Source organism: Lepisosteus oculatus, chromosome 7 (assembly GCF_040954835.1).
Source record: "Lepisosteus oculatus isolate fLepOcu1 chromosome 7, fLepOcu1.hap2, whole genome shotgun sequence".
Lineage (NCBI taxonomy): Eukaryota > Metazoa > Chordata > Actinopteri > Semionotiformes > Lepisosteidae > Lepisosteus > Lepisosteus oculatus.
Window position 1 is genome coordinate 56,603,282 of NC_090702.1, and position 23,556 is coordinate 56,626,837.

The 23,556-nt window shown below is 47.2% G+C and overlaps 1 protein-coding gene across 2 annotated transcripts in view; it reads right to left on the reverse strand.

The window, feature by feature from the left end:
- mpped1 (metallophosphoesterase domain containing 1) overlaps nucleotides 1-23,556 on the reverse strand; it is a 54,612-nt gene that overhangs the window by 17,197 nt on the left and 13,859 nt on the right. For both annotated transcript variants that reach the window (XM_006633055.3, XM_015351908.2), the window contains exon 4: nucleotides 18,026-18,251. In XM_006633055.3, the coding sequence (XP_006633118.1) occupies nucleotides 18,026-18,251 (226 nt within the window). The remainder of the gene's footprint in view (nucleotides 1-18,025; nucleotides 18,252-23,556) is intronic.

Genomic DNA, 23,556 nt, shown 5'->3' on the forward strand with positions numbered 1-23,556 from the left:
CGAAGCACGGTTGGGAAATGATGTAAGCTCACCGAGAATACCAAGACTAGGACAAAGTTACTAAGACTGAGCCAGAGTCTCACACGGGCTGGTCTTCAATAGCCAGGTGTTTTAAGATCGCGTAGGTGGAACTGATTTTTCTTCCTGATCTGGTTGTCACAGAAACCGGCTGATTGACAGGTCTGGTGATTCTAGCATGGTTTGTGATACTTCAGCAAGAGCAGGTATGATGAGAACGGGTGTGATCATCTCATCTTTACCCTATTAAGGACATCTGGCTTAAATCATTCTGTTGCAACTGTACCTGAGAGCTAAAAGAAGCAGGGTTAGGTTATAAAACCCCAAAGTAAGTAAGCGGACCTGAAGGTTCACTCACAAGATCCAGCCCCAGACAAGACTCTGAATTCCGCCTGGCAGAGGCAGGGGAGTTGCTTGACTATTCAGAGGGGGTTTGGGCCCAGATACACATCGCTTCTGGGTTTCCCACGGGTCACATGAGAAGATGAATATTACATTCAGAGTTATCACTAGGCATTCCCACTTCATCCGGCACACGTCTCAGCATAAGTTATTACTTATACATACAAGGTCTTCTACACACTGAACATGAGTGGCGGACCACTGGTTCCTACACATATCTCTTGATGCACTAACTAAGCTGGCTTCAGGACTGAAGCTCTTTCTCTTGGCTCTTTCTTCAATTGGTGCAGCTCCCTTCACTGGTCATTGAGCAGTAAATTCCCATCACTGCATTTCATTCCCCTGAGCGGATATGACTTCATTAGGGTTTGGCCACACTACTGAATTGAGGCTTAGTCTCAGGTCTGTGCATCTGCAATTCCATCCAATAGATGATTAGAAACATACCTCCAAGGTCGGCCAGTCACTATTAACAGAAATTATTTCAGCATTCTCAAAAAGCGACAAACTAAAGCCATTACTTTATCTGAAAGCCTATGGTCTAATTAGAAAATGAGACCATTAGCCTACACAGTACAAACAAAAGGCTGAGAATATATTGCAATAGGGGAGATTGCAATATTAAAACATTTAGATACTAAGATATTTAGAACAGCCAAAAAAAAAAACATAAAAATATAAGCAGGAGATGGAAATGACAGATATTTTATAGATCTCTCATATATCATAGCAACATCCCTCTTTTTAACAAAAGGTCCCATTCAATACTGAGCAATATTTGTGCAACAGAGGCCCAGGTGTGACAGAGACTAGGAGAAATGAATCTTAGACACTGCCGGTTTGCCTCTAATTGTACTCGGAGAAATGGGGGATGGTGTTCATGGATTATTAACAAGGATCTTTCAACAATCTGTTAAGTTAGTGGTAGGGAAAACTGCAAATGGAGCTTCTGTCTACAGAAAAAAAAAACTGAGTCATTATGGAGCAATACGTTTAGCTTCTGTTGCACGAAACGTAACGAAGACAATAATTAGAGCTAAACTAGAGGATTATGTACAGGCTAAGAGGATTCTAAGAGGGTGGTCCGTGTGGATTTAGAGAAGTAGTTTAAACCAGCTAGTGATGGACAGAGTTTGTTGCGTTTGACAAAGCTCCACATATAAGATTCAAGACAACGGGCCCAATTTTCCTAACAGAGAACTGCAAAGCGATCTGGGCTTTCGACCCAAGCACAGACAAGTCTGAAACGTGGGCAGACCGTGGCTTGATTTCACAGTGTTACTGCTGACTTCAAGACAGAAGAAAGGGCTACGAAAGCAAAAAGACACGACAAACATAACGAACACCTGGAGAGTTTGGGGTACTAACTGTGATGTTACAAACTCCTGCAACAGAGAGGAAGTACCTTAAAAATACAGGGCGTGTGGGACTGTAGCTTATTAAAGGCACTGAGGAGTTCATGTTGAATGGTCACTGCACAGGAATGGTAACAAATGAGAGGAGGTCATCATGCCTGTTTGACAGCTAGTATACTAACTTGATCTGAGGAGCTCACCCAGGCGGAGTGTAGATCAGAGCCGTTGTGCTAAAATTGTGTGCTGCAACAGTAAGGCCACAATGAGAACATTGTGTACGATACTGGTCGCCACTTTACAAAATGAATATTGAAGCTGTAAGTCATGCTATTCAAGAACATTAGACCTTGGAGAAAGTTGGCCTCTACTGCTCGTGCTGAGGATAACACTGTTAGCAGAGACAGCAGCCGGGGACTTCTGTCTGCGCGCAGTCTGCACTGTCACCTCTTCGTTGCGAGGGAGAGGCTGCGAGGTGGAAGAGACTGTGAAGAATTCACAGCCGTGAAAAGCAAGCAGCAGTAATATAAGGGAACATGCAGCTATCAGGCAGCCCTCTGGAGCTCCTAGAAAGAGAACAGCCCCGTCTGGGGGCTCTTCGCAAATTAACCAACTTTCAGAAAGGTGTCAGAGCGAATCAAGAGCTCACAAAACAACAGATGACATGCATCTCACTTAAGAGCTCGGAAACCGCACCCTGAAATTACCAAAACAGTAGCCCCGGCTCCTTCGGCATCACACAAGACAGCAAGCTGAGAGTTGCTTCGAAGATTTTTGAATTTGTTCTAACAATTGAGGTGCTCTGCAGTATCTTAATCTTAAGGAAATGACCTTGATTTTAATGAGCCATCAGACACACTGTAATTAGCTGTGGGCCCTTGATGGGTTTGAGAAGCAGCTGGATTGCAGTTTTTTTTTTTGGTGCACGTCTCAGTTTTTATTTGCTGCGTCTCTTCTGTGTCACCACAGGAGCAGGATATTGATGAGCGGAAAGCCAGAGCGGCCCAGAGACACAGAGCCCAGTGCTGGGACCTCCTGGTCTTGCAGAAGAACAGACCCCCTTCCGCGACAATTACTGTTGAACTGCAGCAGGGAGCTCAAGGCAGAATCGCATTAAAAGCTGCAAGGACTGTAAACGAAAGAAAACAAAAACTTTCAAGGCAGGTCTTTGCACTACGTTCGCATCGTGCTTGCGTCACGTTGTACACATCAACATACGGTCAAGGATTTTAATGACAGTATCACAGGTTCAATTCTGAGGCCTGTGCAGCGAACATCTTGCTGAGCTCTTTCCTGGCTCTCCTTGAAAATGAAAACTCATCCCTTCGGGATATCCAGTACCTGAGCCCGGAGGCCCACAGTACGTCACGCTGCACTGCCCCATCGCGGTGCTCGCCGACGGCTCTCCGTGAGCCCTGCCTTCCTGACCCGACGGTAAACTGTTTGGATAAAATCACCTCCCAGGTGAATATGTGTAAGTGTAACACATTTTTCAATAAGCCACACGAAGACATACAAATGCGATCCCTGCTACAGTATCCTGCTCCCCGCTGAGGAGTCACAGGACTCCACGGCAACACAGGCAGGCGAGCCAGGAGCCCCCAGACTCAGAGGGCAAGGCCCAGACCACAGGTATGCCTCTCTGTACAGTGCTGAAAGATTTCAGTCAGTTTAATACCATCAGTGCCTCACAGGCACATGTGGAAAGAGTTACTGTAATTTGCTTTGCTTCCTGAGCTACAGCAGAGCTGGGACCCGAAACCACAAGCTCTCCTCTGCTCACTCGGCTGACGGGCCAGGCTGGGCTGGATCGTGTGTCCGGGGCTGAGGTACTGGAGGACCAGGGCTCGGCTGGCACCGCAGGGCTCGCTGCAATTAGATGATGGCTACCAAGGCTGCACTGGAACGCTGAACGAGAGTGAACTGGAAGAGGCTCACTAGAGAAAGTCCTGGGGCAAACACTACAGGACAGGAAGCACTCTCTTCCAGGTGTACTCACTCAAATGAAAGACGAGATCAAACTACCGGGCCTTCATCGTTTCTGAATCTCCTGAATTCAACAGCCTTCCGTGTTTTGTTCCAGTTGTCTCTGAAAAAAGCAGAAATCCATTTGCTACAGAGCCCAGACCCAGTCGTTACATGAATCTTTGCGAAATATTTCAAGGTATTTGCCATGAAGAGGTGCCGTATAAAACAGACTGACTTGATATCAGATACGCCTGCTGCGGCCCAGAAGAGCTCTTGTCTTTGCTCTAAACCGGTCTCTACCCAGCAGGGTAAAAGTGAAACCTCACTCATTCCAAAGTGCTTCAGCTCCTTGTTTCCTGTGGGACCCTAGAGAGTGGAGCACTAAAGAGAACCACTCCTAACAAGAACCACCCCACCCAGACTGCAAAAACAATCCCAGAGAGCCTTGCGGTTTGATCCCCCCCTGCTTGGAGAACCTCATGCACACATGAGGGCAAAGACCGCATCACCTCAGGTGCCTCATGGCTAATAAAGACCAGAACAGACGCCAAGGGAAGACAGGGAGAGACATCGTTTCACTCCCCACTCACTGTCTCAAATCCCACTACAACTCAACACGCAGACAACACTCTCTGTGTACCGCCAAAGAGCAGCTACAGCAGCCTGCAGGTCAAAGGCAAGGCCTTTCTCCTCCTCAACAGACAGCGCAAGTCAACCTTCTGTGCCACGAGTCCTCACTGGCGAAGAACTGAGCTTTAAAACTCTGGGGCAAAAGGCAAGTTGTTTGAATACCTTCAGCGATCCAGTAATAACTCATCACCAGAAGGGATTTTCTCTAAAACAATATCCAGGGGTAAAAAAAAGCTGTATTCATCCCCAGGGTTCAGTGCTTGTGACTAATGTCAGGGGAAGCAGCTCTGTGTCTCTGTCACACAGGAGGCAGGGCACACACGGAACAGCCAAGGGACATTTTCCATGCTGAACTTGGCAAACATGCTGAAAACGAACTCCAAACCCATTTTCCACCAAGGTCGTCAATTATATAATTGAACCAGCCCAGCAACAGAGGAAACAATACATGACTGCAAGAGGAGTTTAATGGCCACAGCAGAGTATACATTCTTAAAGTCGTCTCTCTCTCTCCAATGAAAATGCTCTAGAGGACTAGGCGGGCCTCCCCAGAGCAACGGCCCAGGCCCTTCTGCACCAGGAGCACGAGAAGTACACCAGGCGACAGTGAGCCGCGGAGCCCCAACTCACCACACCTCAGTCAGTTTTCACCAGTAAATACTGTGGTGACACTCACGGCTCTCTGGGACATATTTTAAAGCATTTCAGAATTAAAATCCAGGCGTCATTTTCTCATGCAACAGACCAAACCACATGGCAGAAAACAGATTTGACACACGTTTCGAACCGCATTGAACTACACGTTTTTGCCACTGTGGCATCTTCCACAATGTGATCAGAGGCACCGTGCTGTACCTTGTGTTTCTTAAGCTCTTGCTGCAGGAAGCCCAGTGAGGTCAGACAGAACAGGAAATTCTCCCCAGCTAAGGGGAGGCTGTCCTCAGTTGGATGCTTCAGGCATAAAAACACATCACTGTTAAATAATGTGATATTAAGAAAAGCAAGCTTGTTCATGAAACATGTAAAGAGATTAATGTTGTTGGACACTGCCTTTTGAACAGACAATCATTTACAGCGCTTTCCAAGTTATACTCCCAGTCCTTGCTCTCTGAAACATCTTTCTTTATAAAGAACTTGTCTGTTAAACACGCCTGCTGCTAAACAATGTTTTTTTTCCACTCCTCCCACAGGTATCCATTGTAAGCTGATGTCTGTTTTTGTGTTTAGCTGACTGATTTCTGTTTGAGAAAGAACAGCCCAGGCTTCTTGTTTGATGGGGTTCGCTCTTCTGCTCCCTGGCAGCACTGCAGTCTTTAATAAAACCTTGAATTTACCCTCGGCGTTCAATCCCGGAACATTAAAACAGCATCCAGAAAGAGAGTGACACACGAATAAATATTCTGCTTCTTGTAATTCGCAAAACCTCTGTCAGACAGCGCTGCTTGCTGATGCGCTGTAATGAAGTTTTATGTCAAGCAAGACAAATTCATCTCTGCCTTTGTACCTTGTTTGCCGGAATTTCCTTTGTCACACATCAGCGTAGTGAGATTTTCCGTTCATTGCGGTACTTGGCAATTTGCAAAAAATGGAAAGACTGTCTCAGAAGTTTTGATGAAGGTTATTTTAACACAGCCAGTTAACAGATAATAAACTCCTGTCACAAACATCAGATGTTGCCATCCAACTAGTTTATTACTATAGTAAGTAAAGAGTACCAGTTTATACTTCAGTGGAACACACAAAACAGGTATTTAAATTTTTAAGACAATATTAGAATTTCATTTAAAAATATTTATAATTCGAACTGTTGAAGAACTAAATTGTAAAACAACAAAGGTGATCAAAATGTTTTGGACACCCTTAAGGCAAGTCTTACTTAAACAGCACAGAACAAGGAGGAGTTTCTGTGAACTAATAACTTGTGTGAAAGTGCATTAATCTTCTGAGAAGAACAGGTAACAACCAACAACAAACCAGAATGCAACGATGACGTCGGCGTTGAACTGGCCGATAGAATCAAAGCACACAGGCAGTGACAAAGCACACGGTGGCTTCAGACACCGATTTCAATTAGCAGCTCTATGGCAGTGAACTGAGAAGTGGTTACAGAAGTGCTGCTCTTACAGACTGGAAAAATGCCACATAGTGTGAAAATATGGAATAAGGCTCACAGGGCTTTAAAAAAAGAATATTGTGTGAACAGTTTAGTCCAAGCAGATTAGAGGATAATGAGCCCAAAACTACTGACAAGTAATCAGGACAGAATTCATTTGATTTGGGGAGAGAATCAATTAGTAAATTAGGCAAATTATCCATGAGACACATGCAGTACAATTAAAATACTGAGAGAAAAAGAAAACAGCCACAGAGAGGAAGAGAGCAGGCAACTTTTCAGAAGGTGCCTAATTAGAACTTAAAGAAAAACTGGACTTATTTTACACCAGAGACTTTGAGAAAACATATAGGAACAATGCCAAAGAGATGCCAGGCTTTTACTGCTGTGAATGCTGGATACAGAAAACATTAAGCATTAATGGTACATTTAGGTACAGCTGTGTTTCGGGTCTAAATTACTTTACTATGAAATGACATGAAAAAAAACACTTTCAAAACTGCTAAGCTCAACACATGACACCTCTTGATGTCTTGGAATAAATCTGAACGCTATTTTATAAACCCATCATATTGTTTGAGAAACAAAGAAATGCAGAGATGCTGGTCATACACTATTTTTGTGCTTTGTTATTTATAATTCCAATTCTGAGAATTCAGAAATCTGTTCTGTGAGAAGTTCAGGCCAGATGATAATTAGCTCCCAGTGGAAGGGCACATTCTAATGTGTAGCTCCACCATGTGAAGAAGGGGCCGGCGTGCTGATCCAAGCCTCACCAGACTCTACAGAGGAGTAGCAGCTCCTCGGAGGCAACGGAGCGACACAAGTGCTCGAACCCCTGCCAGTCTCCATCACCGGCACAAGCCGTGAGCCCACGGGCCAGGCGCCTTGTTCCTCCATGCAGGAGGTGAGGATGAACGCTTGGAGCCAGCCCTGCCGATTGGAGCAGGTGCGGGAAGGCTGAACCACACATGGTCATATGGCGCAGCCTGCAGCGATGTCAAATCTGTTTCTCGGTGAGAGGCGGCTGCCAGGCCCAGTGGGGTCTGAGGGAGATGGGGGTGGAGTCCAGGAAGGCTGAGATCCTGCACATTTTAACCCCCTCCGTCCACGGTGAGCCCCTCACCGACTGAGCCACCTGTTGTGCTGGTGCAGGGAGTCCAGACCTGGGGACGTACCCCACCCTGGCCTGGCCCTGCCAAACAAGCACAACACCCCTCCAGAAACCAGCCCCCACAATCCCTTCTTTTACTCCAGCTATAGCACATGTAGACAGCGACCACAGGACTCAGGGTCCCTGGGAGCTGTGTCAAGGACGGTGAGCTCACTTCCTGCTGCTGGAGCCTCGAAGGGTGGAAATGCCCCTTCGAATGGAGTGCTGCACGTGTGCTTCTCTTCCAGCTGGCTTTTCCAAAGGCTCTAGCTCAACGCTGGATCAAAGCGACACATGAAGCGGCACTCGTAGACACTGCAGTGCCCAGCTGCCAGGGGAGGGCTAATCAACACCTGCTCCAGTGCGATTAAGATGTCATGCTTGGCAACTTAATGTTGTTTTTTTTTTAAGTGTCTGCCAGTTTAAATTACCATGACGCAAGAGAAAAAGATTTCTCTAATCAATTACCTTATTATCCCTTTATCTTCCTACATGAGCACTTGCTGCCTCTCAGGGAATTAACCCTCCATATACAGTAAATAAGCAGCAGAAAAACAGTTTCTCTTCAACTGCACTGTCGATCATACGAGCTGGACAATCCGCTCTCCTGACACACAGCACACGCAGGGAGCGGGTTATCAGCAGCGCTGGCCCACCAAGACACGCTGGCTTTGACGCTTGCACATCTCACGGTCTCACCTCCAGCAAAGACACGCGCCCGAGTCTAACACAAACAGCACAGGACCGTCCGACTTGTTCACTGATCACCTGTCTAGAAGAGCACATGGAGGGAAAACTGGATCATATCCTGTCGACTGAAGCTAGGCAGAACAAAGTTCACTTCTAATGACTGAACCGCTCCTAAGGTGTCATGAGAAGGAAGTGGCCACCCCTCTGTACCCCTGCTCCTCTGGCATGCCTTCATGAGCAGTACAGACCAGTGCTGCATGTCCCACACAGACTCCTCTTCCTCTGCGAGCTGAATTAAAACCCACTAGCTGTTATTTATCAGTGCGAGCACAGTGCAGCCGCCTAGAGTAAAGCATTCTGACTGTACATACTGTAATGACCAATTATCATAAAAACTGAGTCCTTTTACTTATGAAGGAAAAGCAAAGAAGGTTCAGATGTTGGAGAGAGAGAGCGTCACTGTTTGTTTCCTTCTAATTGGGTGTGGGGTTCTGAGCGATGTTTCCATTTTTTATTTAAGGTCAGTTTATATTGTCGATTCTGCAGTTCTTGGAAGGAAAAAAAAAATCTTGTTCTGCCATTAGTGCCTCAGTACTGTTTGTCTTGCAAAAAGGAAATGCGTTTCATCTACTAAATTCTGTCTAATTCTGTCCATAAAGCTGTTGAAACCTTTTTTTTCCCCCTTCAGAATGATAGTTGCCTTGGCAACCATGGCAAATCTTCCTTTTCTGAAACAGATGTCCCATTTAGTTGGAAATTAGAATGTGTAAAAACCCAGGAGACAAAATTCTTTTAAAGTTTTCTAAACCCCAACTACATATTGCAACCGCCACTTGTAATTTAACCCGTGAGAAGAGCCGGCTGGTGTTCTGGCCTTTCGGACCAGCGCTGCCCACACGTGTGCCAGGCGTGTGGCCGTGGAGAGGGACACGCGTGTTCTCGGAGGGGAAAGGCCGTCTCGCGCAGAGTGGCGTCTAAAGGAGGGTGCTGGGGCGGACCTGCTCTCGGGACCTCACCCACACGTGTCCCCGGCTCGCTGCCCCCCTCCTCCGGCCCCCCGTACGGCCACGGCGCGGGGCGGCCGCCGGCCTGAGCCCTCCACAGCGGCCAGCCGGGCAGGATCAGACTCCGGAGGCTGCCAGCGGCTGCGGTCTTCAGCGTGCCGACGACAGCTTCGGATTTTGAGGTTTTACGTGCGCTAGTGAGTTTAAGAAGAACAGTTCTTAAAAACTTCTCAGGGGCCAGCGCCCGCTGCAGAGACAGCAGAGTGGGCTCGGCCTGACCATTAAAGGTGATCCCCAGGGCCGCGGCTGCCCCTCTGCGAGCCTGTGCTCAGAACAGGAGGACCTCGATGTTAAAAAGAAAGGAGATCCAGTCCTGGGCTCTGAGGCTCTTGAACAGCCACATGGCCGAATGCACCGTGGGCAATGTGCTAACAAAGAACGGAGCAGCTTGGTATTGGGAGGCTAATGAAAGAACATCCCCGCTTTCGTTTGTAAAAATCTGTCCAGAGAATTCCTTAGGGATGCGGCTTGTTCGTGTGTGCCGGAATTCTTCCCTGGGGTACGTGACATGAGGGGAAATGGATCCTTTTGTTTTCTCCTTAAAAGGATTTGGAGGGCTGACGGCTCTTTCTGTGCGAGAACGGAGACTCGGCTCCCCTCTGGGGAATCTTACAGGTAATTTAGAAAACGGCCCAGAGGAATCGCCCCGCGGAGTATGTTTAAGACTCGCCCACCTGCGAAGCTTATCGATACGGATGCTTTTAGATTTTATTCTGGGTAATTGGCCTCCCTTAAGATATGTCTGTAGAACGGAACATGTAAAAAGCAAGGAAATCCCACTCACTCTTTTTTTTCTCTCCTGCACGCATGATTTTACAGACAGGATGCTTTTAACGTTGCAGCTTTTAATAATGAGGACTTCTCATTCTTCTGCATGCTGCTCCACACTGCAAAACCCTCCCTGTCATCACTTCCACTGACAAATGGGACCAGCAGCTGTGCTGGGACCCTGGCACACTTCAGATGGGAGTGCGGCTCCTTCTCCTGCGCCGACAGCGGTCCCCGGAAAGATGAAGGTGGAAGAGAACACTGGGAGATGGCACGCAACATCTTTTCTCAAACTCAACCGCCTTCTCCTGAGAGCCACTGTCAAATTCTTCCAAGCCGTGTCGCATGAGCAGCTGACGTGACGGAAAGGTATCTTCTGTGGAAGAACGAGAGAGTCGCTTCAGCAAAGCCGAGACGCGTTCTCCAGGACAGCGGGGGCGGGTTCCCTGGCTCAGCCGAGCAGCTGTGAGGCCTGCTCAGGAACAGCAAGTCAAGAGAGAGGGCCCGAAGGAAGAAACAGGCGCGTTGCTGCTGTGGGGCCCCTGGGAGCCCCAGGGCAGCGCACTCCACCCCGGACCTGGGGACAGGCGGGACTGTCCTCTGAGCTGCATGTTAAACGAACCCGGGATCAGGAACTCGTTCATCGAGAGCGAGAGGCTGCTTTCTGATGGAGTGCTGTAATTAGGCCACCATACAGGGGGAAAAAAAAACAAATCCTTAATAATTAAAAACGGAATTAAGAAGTCTTTTGCATCTTCCCTGCTAATGATTTCACACAGGGCTGTCGGTGAGGCTCTCTTTTAATTTGAACATTTTAAAAGCGCCTTCTCCCCTTTCAGCTTTTTTAACACGTCTCCATTTTCACAGTAATAAGGGCAGCACAGATCATCCCTTGCACCACGATCGATATTTGCAATTGATAGTTATTAGTCCTCAGAAACAAATATCCTGCCCTACGAGACGGAACGCTGAGCAGGCCTCTGGGCTGACGGCTGGCATGAACCACGAGCTGAGCCGTCTCTCACTCTAACCAGCCCTGCCTGCTAAAGGCAGGAGCAGTTTTCCAGAATACAGTTCTACATGAAATGCATATAACAGAAAATCACAACTGAAAGAACATCTTTTAAGAAATTCTAACTCCAGCTGTGAGCACACTGCACAGCGCCTGGCACCCACATTCATCCCACAAAGTAATTCTGGAGGAGAATCTGCCAGCTCTGCACACCAGCAGGGTGCAGCTTTCACCCACTCCTGCTCACACGCTTGCTCAGGCTCCGCCAGGTTGGTTGGGCATCGCTGGTGAACAACAATCTGCAAATCTTGCCACAGACTTTCTGTCAGACACAAGTCTGGACTCCTGCAAGGAAAGCCTCTAACCTATTTTCTCTTTGACACGGAAATGCTCTTCTATTGCAGTCAATTGAACTGTAACCTTTTCACAGTCACCATTAGCCTCACAGGGACATGCCTAACCTGTTTCATTCTTGCCTGGGTACTCAGTTTGGAAGGACAGTCATACACCTTCCACATCTTTATGACCAACTGAGCACAAAAAAATACTGCATCTTGACAATTTTTTTTACTCTTCTCTTGATCTGGGCTTTTCTACAACTGTTTTTCATGGTTGAATCTTTCCTTGAAATTCACAACCTGAACAGTTGTATTTATTCTGAATCATTGTTATTTCACACAGATGAAGACCGTTCAGTTAATTGTGTGATGACTTTCTGTCACATGTGTAGAACAGCCCCCGTCAAAAAGGAACAAAGCCGCAGAAGGATGAGCACAGATCATACTTAACACCCGATTCCAGGTACTTCGAACCAAACCCCCTCTCTTCTTAGTCTCCTCATTTACAGCATTGCAAGAAATTGAATACATGAGCAGTAATAAGAAACATTTCCTTTGCTGTGCAGAGCTCTAAAGTTAAGCATCAGTTTAGATTTTGCTTGAGGAGACCGATGTCTGATACAGCTCCAGTTCAACAGAATAAGAGGCAGATAAATGAATTCATCAATTGAGTAACATCAGGGTTGCCATTAAGCCAAAGTGTTACCGATTGTATTCCCGTGGACACAGATCGAGCAAGAAGTTGATTTCCGAACACAGTAAACACGGCCAGTGAACCTTAGAAACAACACGTCATAATGCTCAATGCACATATATATTTACCGTTACAAAGTACTAACATTTTCCCTCGGGAGGGGGATCAGAATACCTCCTGGGTATCCCTGCCTGTCGTAAGAGGCGACTAAAAGGGTTGTGTCAGGAAGGGCATCCGACGTAAAACCATCTTGCCAAAACCATGGTTGCAAAGAACACAAAGCACATACCGGATCGGCCGGGGCCCGGGTTAACAACGGCCGCCATTAGTGCTGTGTCCTAACAGGGTACTAATGGAAATTATGCTACTGTGGGGAAAACTGTAGAGTGGGGGCTACAGAAAAGAAACAAGGTGAAGGGGCCTGGAAGGAATGTTAAGTCAATGAGAGTGGGGAGTTGGAATGTTGGCACCATGACAGGGAGAGGGAGAGAATTGGTTGAAACTATGGCAAGGAGAAAAGTGGAGATCTTGTGTGTGCAAGAAACCAAGTGGAAAGGAAACAGCTCAAGACACCTATGAGAGGGATACAAGATTCTATATGCTGGAAAGAGTACCAAAATGAATGGAGTGGGTGTGATAGTGTGCAAAGACCTAGCAGACAAGATAGTGAGGGTGGTTAGACACTCAGACAGGATTATCAATGTACAGGTGGCTTTTGAGAGTGGGTTATGGAATATCATCTCTGTATATGCACCACAGGTAGGAAGACCACAGGAGGAAAAGGATAGCTTTTTGGAAGATCTCGAAGAAGTGGTTAGCAGAATCCCAGGAAATGAAATGGTGGTAATTGGAGGAGACTTCAATGCACATTTAGGAGAGAAATGCCCAGATTATCCAGATGAACATGGTCAGAGAGGGCTAGGAGAGAGAAATGAAGAAGGAGGAAGGCTACTAGAAACACTCCAAGCTCTTGAATTGTTTGCAGTGAACACAGGGTTCACGAAGAATTATGAGCAAAAGGTGACATACAGGAGTGGAGGCCATGATACCCAAATAGATTACATATTAGTGAGAAGAATTGATAGAGCGAAAGTCCAAGATGCTAAAGTCCTGCCCTATGAGGCTGTTACCAGACAACACAGGCTACTGGTGATGGACATCACAATATTGAAGGAGCGAAGAATAAGGCAGAGGAAACACCCAGCACGAACAAAAGTGTGGAAACTGAGAGAAAACAAAGTAGATTTCAACAGGCTGGTGAAAGAAATGAAAAACAACACAGAGGAAACAGAGGAGCCTTCAGTTGAAGAAGAGTGGACTGAGATGAGCCACATCCTAGAAGAGGCTGCTACCAGGGTTTGTGGAAAGACAAGAGGAGGCAGACCGAGGGAAAATGAAGAGTGGTGGTGGGATATGGAAGTTCAGGAAACACTGAAGGAAAAGAAAAAAGCATACAAGGCACTGAAAGATGGCACTGGAGAATTACAAGAATATAAGAGACTAAAGAAGGTAGCAAAAAGAAGTGTAGCAAGAGCAAAGGAAAGAGCCTGGAAAGAATGGTATGAGAAACTTGAAACAAAGGAAGGAGAGGACCAAATCTACAAGATTGCTAAACATAGAGCGAGACAGAAAAAAGATATTATCCGGGTGGCGGTACTCAAGGATGGAGAAGGCAGAGTCTTGATTAAACAAGAACAGATCAAGCAAAGATGGCTGGAGTACTTCAAAAATCTGTTAAATGTAGAAAATGAGAGGGAGAACCTAGTGGAGGCAGACGTAGTGTGTGGACCAATCCAAGAAATTTCAGTAAAGGAAGTGACAGAAGCTATCAAAGAGATGAAAGTGGGCAAAGCAACTGGACCATCAGGAATAGCAGCAGAACACTTTAAGAACCTCGATGAAGAGGGGATTCAGTGGCTGACGAGATTGCTAAACAATATTGCAAAGGAAGAGAGAATTCCAGAAGAATGGACAAAAAGCAGTATGGTTACCATCTACAAGGAGAAAGGAGACCCAATGGAGTGTAAAAACTATAGAGGAATAAAACTTCTGGAACATGGATTGAAAATCCTGGAAAAAATTCTGGACAAGAGACTCAGGAAGATAATCAGGATCCACAACTCACAATTTGGATTCTCAGCGGGGAAAAGCACAACAGATGCCATTTTTGTGATGAGACAGTTACAGGAGAAGACACTAGAGAAAGGGAAAAAGCTGTATGTGGCCTTTCTGGACTTGGAGAAGGCATATGACCGTGTGCCCAGAGAGGTGGTGTATTGGTGCTTGAGGAAGAAAGGAGTACCAGAAAGCATGGTGAAGTTAGTTCAAGCAACCTATAGAGATACAACTACAAAGATGATAACACAACAGGGAGAGACAAAAGAGTTTGAAATCACAGTTGGAGTACACCAAGGATCAGCACTAAGTCCTTTCCTTTTCATAAACATTATTGACACACTGACAGAGGAGGTAAGAACAGAAGTGCCTTGGGAACTCATCTTTGCTGATGATGTGGCACTGATGGCAGACTCAGAAGTAGAACTACAGGAGAAAGTGTTCAAATGGCAGAGGAGTCTGGAAAAGGGTGGACTGAAAATGAATGCAGAAAAATCTGAAATAATGGTAATGGAGAGAAGAGGAGATACTGTGACCAATGTTGAGGAGACAAATGGAGGAAAACTGAAACAAGTTGATGACTTTAAATACCTTGGATCAAAACTGGTAAAGGGAGGAGAAACACTGGAGGCAGTAAAACAAAGAGTGAAAGCTGGATGGAACAAGTGGAGAGAAATAACTGGAATAATCTGTGACAGGAAAATTCCCAGAAAGTTAAAGTGCAAAATGTACAAGACTGTGATTAGACCTGTATTACTATATGGAGCTGAATGCTTGGCAGTTGGAAAGAGGGAAGAGAACTTGATGAGAAGAACTGAAATGAGGATGTTGAGATGGATTCTGCAGATTTCAATGAAGGATAAGATCAGAAATGAAGAAATCCGTAGACGATGTAGGGTGGTGGATGTGGTTGAGAAGATGCGAGAAGCGAGGTTACGGTGGTATGGACATATCATGAGGAGGGACGTTGAGGAAGTAACAAAGAGGGTAATGGAATTTGAGGTGGAAGGTAACAGAGGAAGAGGCAGGCCTAGAAAGAGATGGATAGATTGTGTGAGAAAAGATATGGAGGTATGTGAAGTGAGTGAGGAAGATGTGCTCGACAGAGACAAATGGAGAAGAGCAACCAAAGCAGCTGACCCCAGGACAGTCTGGGACTAAGGCTGTGAAAAAAGAAGAAGAAGAAGAAAGTACTAACATTGCAGACCTGCTCACAAACCTCTGTGAGCACTTTTCTTCCATTACAGTTTTCTGTCGTTCTCCTCCTATAATTTGCAGGTTCTAAAACATTGTGTACTTTGAGGCTTTGAAAAGGACAACTATTGTTAATTCCTGCCTCCCACATGAGAATTATCCTCCTCTTTTCTTGTTCCAGGCTTTTCTTTTTATTATTCAAATGTGGCAAAGCTCTGATCCACGAATGACAAATTACTTGTAAAGTTGCATTACCATCAACCGCTGAAACCACCTCCCCTGCGCTGTCCTCTGAGCTGCTCCGGCTCAGCACAACAGCAGCGACAAAGCTGGGATGCCGAGACCGGGGGTTGCAGAGAGTTTTATCTGAGGTGGTTGGGAGGTGAAGGGGTCGACTGGGCTCCAGCAGTTAGCAATTAGACCTCAGAAGGTGTGACAACAGAGCCACGGACAACAAAAGCGTCTCTGGATTGAGAGATCATCTGAGTTTCGCTCTCTGCGAGAGCCGATTCAGCCGAGACGTACATCAAAATGAATGCCCCCAGGCAGTATGGGCTGCAGTCCATAAATCCTGCTCGTTTGCAAAAACAAATCACCATGGAGACCAAATTTTAGTAGCACTGTCCCACTGTTCCTGTTAGAGATTAGAGGCCTGTCACCAGCTATCTTTCTCCAGTTTGGTGCTGGAGCGAAGAGTGAGCGCTGAAGACAGACAGAAAGATTCACACCCCCTGCCTCCTGGGGTTCGCAATTTGCAACTCAGTTCAGCTGACTGAATATGTACAAACACTCATGAAATATTAAGGGTGTGTTTCAAACTTTGCAAAATCCTACATAAGTTTTGGGACATCGAAGCCTTTTCACTTTGACTTACGGAAATGGATAATAATCATCTCTCATGGAAAATAAGACTGATTGATGTACAATTCCTAAGTGTTTTGTCATTACATCAATACAGTACCTCATTTTTGGTCAATTAAATTCCCTCAAAGAGACAGTGTTGAACCTCTTTATATTTGGAAGGTCTTAGGTCAATTGTCGGAGAGGTGTTTCTGGTTGATGGGTAATTAGTGGCTCATGAAAGACATCCTATCAATCCATCTCACTTTGACGACTGGGGAGTACACACTCAAAACTTTAAAACAAAAACCAATGGGCAGATCTGGAGACAGCCTGGCATGCCCAGGACATGACACTGCCTCTACTGGGCTCCAGAATCCACTCAGGAGGTGAACCAAGAGAGTTTGGGAACCAAGTTTCATGGCTGATAAGACTAAGATAAACTTCTACCAAAGTGACGCCCTGACCCTGCAGCGCCATCTGCTGAACTGGTTCACTCGTCTTAAATGCGACTACTGGCAGCAGCAGAATGACCACTGGGTTTGCGGAAACAGGCTGTCTGCAGATGAAGAAGCACTGCTTGCATACTTATTGGTTATCTTGCAACACAACATCGACTAGAACATACGGCCAGTGCAACCAAGGTGATAATCAGGAGAAAAAAAGTGGCCAGGTTGCTTTTCAGGTTTAAATCCTACTGAACAACATTTCACACGCTGAAGAAAACGCTGAAGTCTGAACTCCCCAACACAGGCAAGAGCCCCGACCAGACACTCGCTAGTGGAGAGGGAGAGCTCAGAGTGGACAGTCACTAGGGGAGAGGGAGAGCTCAGAGTGGACAGTCACTAGGGGAGAGGGAGAGCTCAGACCGGACAGTCGCTAGGGGAGAGGGAGAGCTCAGAGTGGACAGTCACTAGGGGAGAGGGAGAGCTCAGAGTGGACAGTCACTAGGGGAGAGGGAGAGCTCAGAGTGGACAGTCACTAGGGGAGAGGGAGAGCTCAGACCGGACAGTCGCTAGGGGAGAGGGAGAGCTCAGAGTGGACAGTCACTAGGGGAGAGGGAGAGCTCAGACCGGACAGTCGCTAGGGGAGAGGGAGAGCTCAGAGTGGACAGTCGCTAGGGGAGAGGGAGAGCTCAGAGTGGACAGTCGCTAGGGGAGAGGGAGAGCTCAGAGTGGACAGTCACTAGGGGAGAGGGAGAGCTCAGACCGGACAGTCGCTAGGGGAGAGGGAGAGCTCAGAGTGGACAGTCACTAGGGGAGAGGGAGAGCTCAGAGTGGACAGTCACTAGGGGAGAGGGAGAGCTCAGAGTGGACAGTCACTAGGGGAGAGGGAGAGCTCAGACCGGACAGTCGCTAGTGGACGAGAAATTCTGTGCAGGTTTTGTGCATCTGGGCTACTTCCTGAATTCCAGTTTTCACTTCCTGGAGGAGTGAATGTTGTGCTGGAGCTACACGCGGAGCAGATAACGAACAGCGATGGCAGCGAAGAGGAAAATCGCCCATAAGTAGATGCAAGTTCAAGGTATAGCATCTATCAGTACAGCAAGCGGAAAAGTCTTGCTCGTTTAGCATCTATCAGTACAGCAGGTGGAAAAGTGTTCCTCGTTTCCCGCTGGACTGCCCCAGCCTCCGGGGAGCAGAGAGGAAGCCGCTGTCACCCGCGCTCACTTACCACGGCGAGCCGTACACTCGGAAGCCCCTCACGCTGACCTCCGAGTCCTGCAGGTAGATGCAGTTCGTCAGGAGAGACTGGACGTTCTCGTAGTTCTCGGGCTTCAGCTTGGACGCGGAGGGGAAATAGTAAAAGTCCTGCTTGATCAAGTCCGCCATGAACTCCTGGTCGAAGGTCAGCTCGTGGTTTCCTGCGATGACGATCTTGTACTCGTAGGGCAGGGTACCTGCAACGACATCACACACCTCAGCTGGAGAGCACGCCACTTGGTATGGAGCTGCTTTTCAGCTTCAGTCACGACGAGCTTGTTGAGGTGATATTTAAAAAGGACACGGTCTGACTTTTTGTCCAGTATTTCATCTGGTTTTCAGGCTCCTCCCACAGTCCAAAGACGTGATGAGCGGTCAACTGGCACCTGGGAAAACTGACCTGGGTGTGAGTGTGTTCGTGTCTGTGTCTGTCTCGCCTGCAATGGACTGGTGTCCCATCTAGGATGTACCCTGCCTCGCACCTGTTGCTCACTGGGATAGGCTACGGCTCCCCCACCACCCTGAACTGGAAGGAGCAGTGATAAAATGGATGGTTTCTGTTTATTTTGGAGTGGGTATTTTGCACTTAACATAATATTTCCTACCAAATAATCTATGTGTATATAACAAAAGGGCTGTGGGCCCTGTACAGGGACTAAGGAGGGAGAACTTGTTCCTCTGAGTTTGTGCGGAGGACTGGACGACCGCAGATTCAGAACCAGGACAGGGAAAAGAGACACAGACAACAGCAAGTGGTGGGGCTTAAAGGGACTCCTAAACTGTGCACATCCAGCCCCTGCAACCACTTGCACAGACTGAAAAAGGACAATCACCCCTTCAAGAACTTTTTGTAACGTAGTAGAGATTTTATGTTGGAGTGTGGACACTCCTTGCGACATATATGCATTGCGCGATAAAATTTAATTTGATAAAAAATGATAACAGTTTACTGTCCGTAATCTGCTCGATACTGTCTTAAGAGAACTGCACCACACACTGTTCAAAACTGTCTCATAGAACAGATTACTGGACTTAAGCATAATCGCTCCACAGCAGTGACACCATAAAAACAGGTGAGGAGAAGCTGAAGACTTTGAGGAGGCTGAAAGACATTTTCAACTGCAGATTCTTGGCAGGAGCTGCCTTGGCAATCATTCCCAGCAAACTCCCCAGGAAGCAGCAAGAAACAGGGTTCTGTGATCTGCAGCCTGGCTTCGATGTCCCAGAAGATCACTGGGTAGCTTCTAGACTCTCCCGAGCACCAGAAAAATCCTGCCTCTCCTGCAGTCTGAACCAATTTGGTGTCCTAAAAAGACTAAAAAAGACACCGAAGCAATCCCAGGCACGTCAGTCATCAGTATTTAGGATATAAATGATTCATGTAAACCGAGAGGCATTGAAAGACATAGCAAATGACTGTTGGAACTGATAGAATTTGTCGCGTTTTTAATGTCTCTCAGTACATTACAGACACCAGTGTGCGAGTGAACCACAAACTTCTCCAGCACAGCGTTCATATCTCTTATATGAACACTGGGGACATAAAACGCTACTCCAGAGGCCTCAGACCAGGCCTGTAGGCTAAAGACACAAAACCTGTACACCGAGGACACCCGGGTGGGAAACCCTCCTGGACTTCAGCCTACTGACCGCAAGGGGAGAGGGTGACAGCCACCAGCTGTTGCGAGTGCTCAGGAAGCACCAGTGCTGCTGGCAGCTTTGTTTCCAGGCCCGCCCACCTCCCTCCCTGGTGCGGTCTGTCATTTAGCCGGGCAGCGGGAAGAAGGATTGTGCAGGAACAGCGGAGCTGCTGAGCCGAGAGCAGCGTCTGGCAGCCGCGCCCTGCGCCGGAGACACGTTCTGTTCGACTGCACTCGCCACGGCACCATCGCCAAGCCAGGAGAGGCCCGCTCCCGCAGCGATGGGCCCCCGCCCCGGTGAAGTAATGCTGCTCTGGAGCAGCTCTTCGTGAGATTGCCAAGAGAAGGAAGCGAACATCTCGCACGTTTCCGCACTTTCAAAGGGCAAAAGATTTAACAGCAATCAACTGAATTCCAAACATCTAGGGGAAATTAGGGAAACGTAAGCGTATGAAATACCACTTTTATTAAAACTGTTTATTTTCTTAAAGGCTGCTCTGTGGCTGTTGTTATTAGTCGGTGTGTCTTTGTGGCTTTGTCTTTCATTTCAAAAGCAGCTTTGTACAACAAATAGCACTTCAAATCTCAGCCTGAATCATCCCAGAACCCCTCAGCCTTCCTTGCGGCTCAAAAGAAAGTAATGGAATCAAACACGAAAACGACAAAAACTGGAGCCGGAGTATTGACCAAACACACCATGGCTGCCAATCAGGGATTGAAAAGGATGTGAAAATGAGTTTGTCGATGAAGAAATCTGACTGTGTTCCTTTCTGTTTGTTCGGAAGTGTATGGCTGGTTTTACAGATCAGTGGTCCAACACGTGCCAGGATTTAAATACGGTTAATTATTTTACATCTCAGACAGCGCCGGGATGGTTATACAGAACCGTACGAAGACAATTTAACCAAGCACGACACCAGACTTTTCCCCCAAAACTTAGCACCCCCACAAACCTCCCTTTAGAACAGCAAAGCTGTTAAACTCATTTTAAAATGATTCCTTTTTTTTTCCCTCCCATTTCCTAACTGCTTCTGCTAGTTCAGGGTCGTGAATGAGCCACAGCCTATCCCAGCAATCAATGGGCGCAAGGCAGGGTACAGGCTGCATGGGCTGCCAGTCCATCACAGGGCACAGGCACACACACTCACACCAGGGCCAGTTTTCTCAGAATCCAATCAACCTACCAGCCTGTCTTTGGATTGTGGGAGGAAACCTACATGAACACAGGGGGAACATGCGGGTTCCACAGAGAGCAACATCTGCAACTGAACCCAGGGCCCCCACGCTGCAAGGCAGCAATGCAGACTACTGCTCCACATAGCCATCCTTGTTATTTTCATCTTGATTTCAGTTTTCTCACTTTGGTATTATTTTGATTTTGTCATTATTTATTTATTATTTATTATAAAGTTATTATTTAACAATACTCATCACACTCCCCACTCCACTCCCCAGACTCGGCAGTGTGGTGGCTCTGTGGCTCAGGATCTGCGCCTGTGGCTGGAAGGTTGCTGGTTCGTATCCTGCAGCCGGCAGAGGAATCCTACTCTTGGGCCCCTGAGCAAGGCCCTTCACCCCAACTGCTTCAGGGGTGCTGTATAAATGGCTGACCCTGCGCTCTGACCCCCAGCTTCTCTCCCTGTCTGTGTGTCTCATGGAGAGCAAGCTGGGGTCTGCGAAAAGATGAATTCCTAATGCAAGAAATTGTGTATAGCCAATAAAGTGATCTTCTTCATATCCATCTTGGGTGCTCACAATCTTTTCTCTCGGGGCTGAACGTCTTGTAAACTTGCTCAGCCGAGCACACAGCACGTTAATCAGGGGGAGGCGGGCCGCCTTCTTCTTCAATGCCACGATAATTAGATTTATCCGAATGCAGCCATGAGACACGCTGAGTCACACTAGTAGAACAGAACCGCCTTTTGGTTTTGCTCCCTGGCAAATGTGCTTCGTTGTGTCTCGTGAGAACTTAGGGAAAATTCACACTGAGGAAGAAGCAGGTAAAAGATTTAGGGGCAGCTGACGTTTTCAGAGCCACAGTCCACAAAAGCATCTAAAAGGATTCAACAAAACCCTGTGAGCACTCAGACCCCTTTCCCAGGCAGCGAGAAGAGTCGGCTCGACTCTGTCATTGCCTGCTCGCACAAAAGCCATGGTTACCATCAGCGCTCTTTCACAAGAGCTCCAGAAGACTCCCACATGCCTCTCTGCCTAGCTAGCCATAATAGTGAGCAAGACGAAAAGACGGAGAAGCCCTGGATCAGCTCAGCCATGTAGGTGGTCTCAGCGGAGAGCATCACAGTTTACAGTAAAGAAACGCTTTTCCTGCTCCGTCCCGTCACTCAGCACCTGCCTGAAAGCCTTGTCAGGTTACCTTCTCAAATAAACATCTGCTAGTTACTGTCTCCCTGTAAAGAATCTGTCAGGCCATCACGTGAGGCAGCTCATTCCGCGCCCAGAACACACGGCTTTTAAGAGCCAAACGCTCAGCCGACAATTACTGAGGGAATTTGCAAAGCCTGCAAAGTATTACCAGCACATTTGCTTTTAGGCTTTAAAAAAAACTGAAATGAGATTCTTGTACATATTCCAGATTTACATCTGAGCTTCTACTAGCTTCTTGCTCGACTGTGAGACAACGTCAAAGTCATTTTTCTCTTCCAACACACTTGACAAAGAGGGCCCTATTGTTCCACACCTGTGCTGTGAACGCACACACTACACACACCCCCCCACACACACACTGTGCGGAGTTGCTGTGTTCACCATCGCCGAAAGACTAAAAGCACCGAACAAGACTCGAGCAGAGTATGTGCTGTCAGAGTGAAAACTTCATGGGAATGTTTCAGTATTCAGTATTTCTCCGAGCTGGAGGTACGGCCATATTTTTGAGGCCTTACATTAACACTCGCTACCCACTGACAGGCGGGGCATAACACTGCTCACGATCAACCTCACAGTAACACCGTCAGAACCTCACGGTGACGCCCCCAAAGCTCCAGTGCTTGTCATGAAAACACCTGCCCTATTACAGGTCTATTTTAAACACTGGCAAGGACAACTGCTAGCAGTCACAAACTGGAAAGGGAGTCTGCACTGGCAGTCTCTGTTTTTCATTAGCACTGACAGACAGGAGAGCTTCTTTGCTTTACATTCTCCTCCAATCACATCTAAATTCAAAGTCTGCACCAAACAGAAGAAATCTAGGTGTGTCAACAGTCACAGATGACAAGTTCGCCCCTATTTTAAAGATGCATGTTCTTGTTTTTAAGTTGTCTTAAACCCATTTAACCCATCTGCGCTCACCTAGCTAGTGCCAGTTTTAAATTCACTTCCTCATAGTTTCCACCTGTGCCATGTAGCCTGTTTAACCCATCTGGAAGTTAAAAGCTAACTGATCCGAAGGTGACATCCAAGCATTTCTTGAAAAACGTCTAGGGTCCAACAACATGGCTTGATAGCTTGTTCCACACTCCTACAGTACAACACTTTGTGTAACGATGTGCCTCCTGTTTGCCTCCTGCTTTTTCTTCCCCTTCTGTCCTCTGCCCCACGCTCCACGGCTCATCCTGGAGACACTGGGACGTCTCGTCCCGTCGGGCCCTGCCGTAGCCCCAGCGCAGCACAGACACAAAAACATCCGAACATCCTGCTCCAGCACGTTCCCCGGCACGGCAGGCTCTCGGTCATCGCCGGCTGCCCTCTGCCCCGCGTGGAGCTGGGGGGGTCGCAGGTCACCACCGCCAGCAGAGCGAGTGCAGCCACAATCACATGTCCTCCTCACACATCAGTTCAGCCCTCAACAGGACAGGCGCAGAACTGCCATTTTTCTACCTAACGAACTTTGCAAACTCCTCATCAT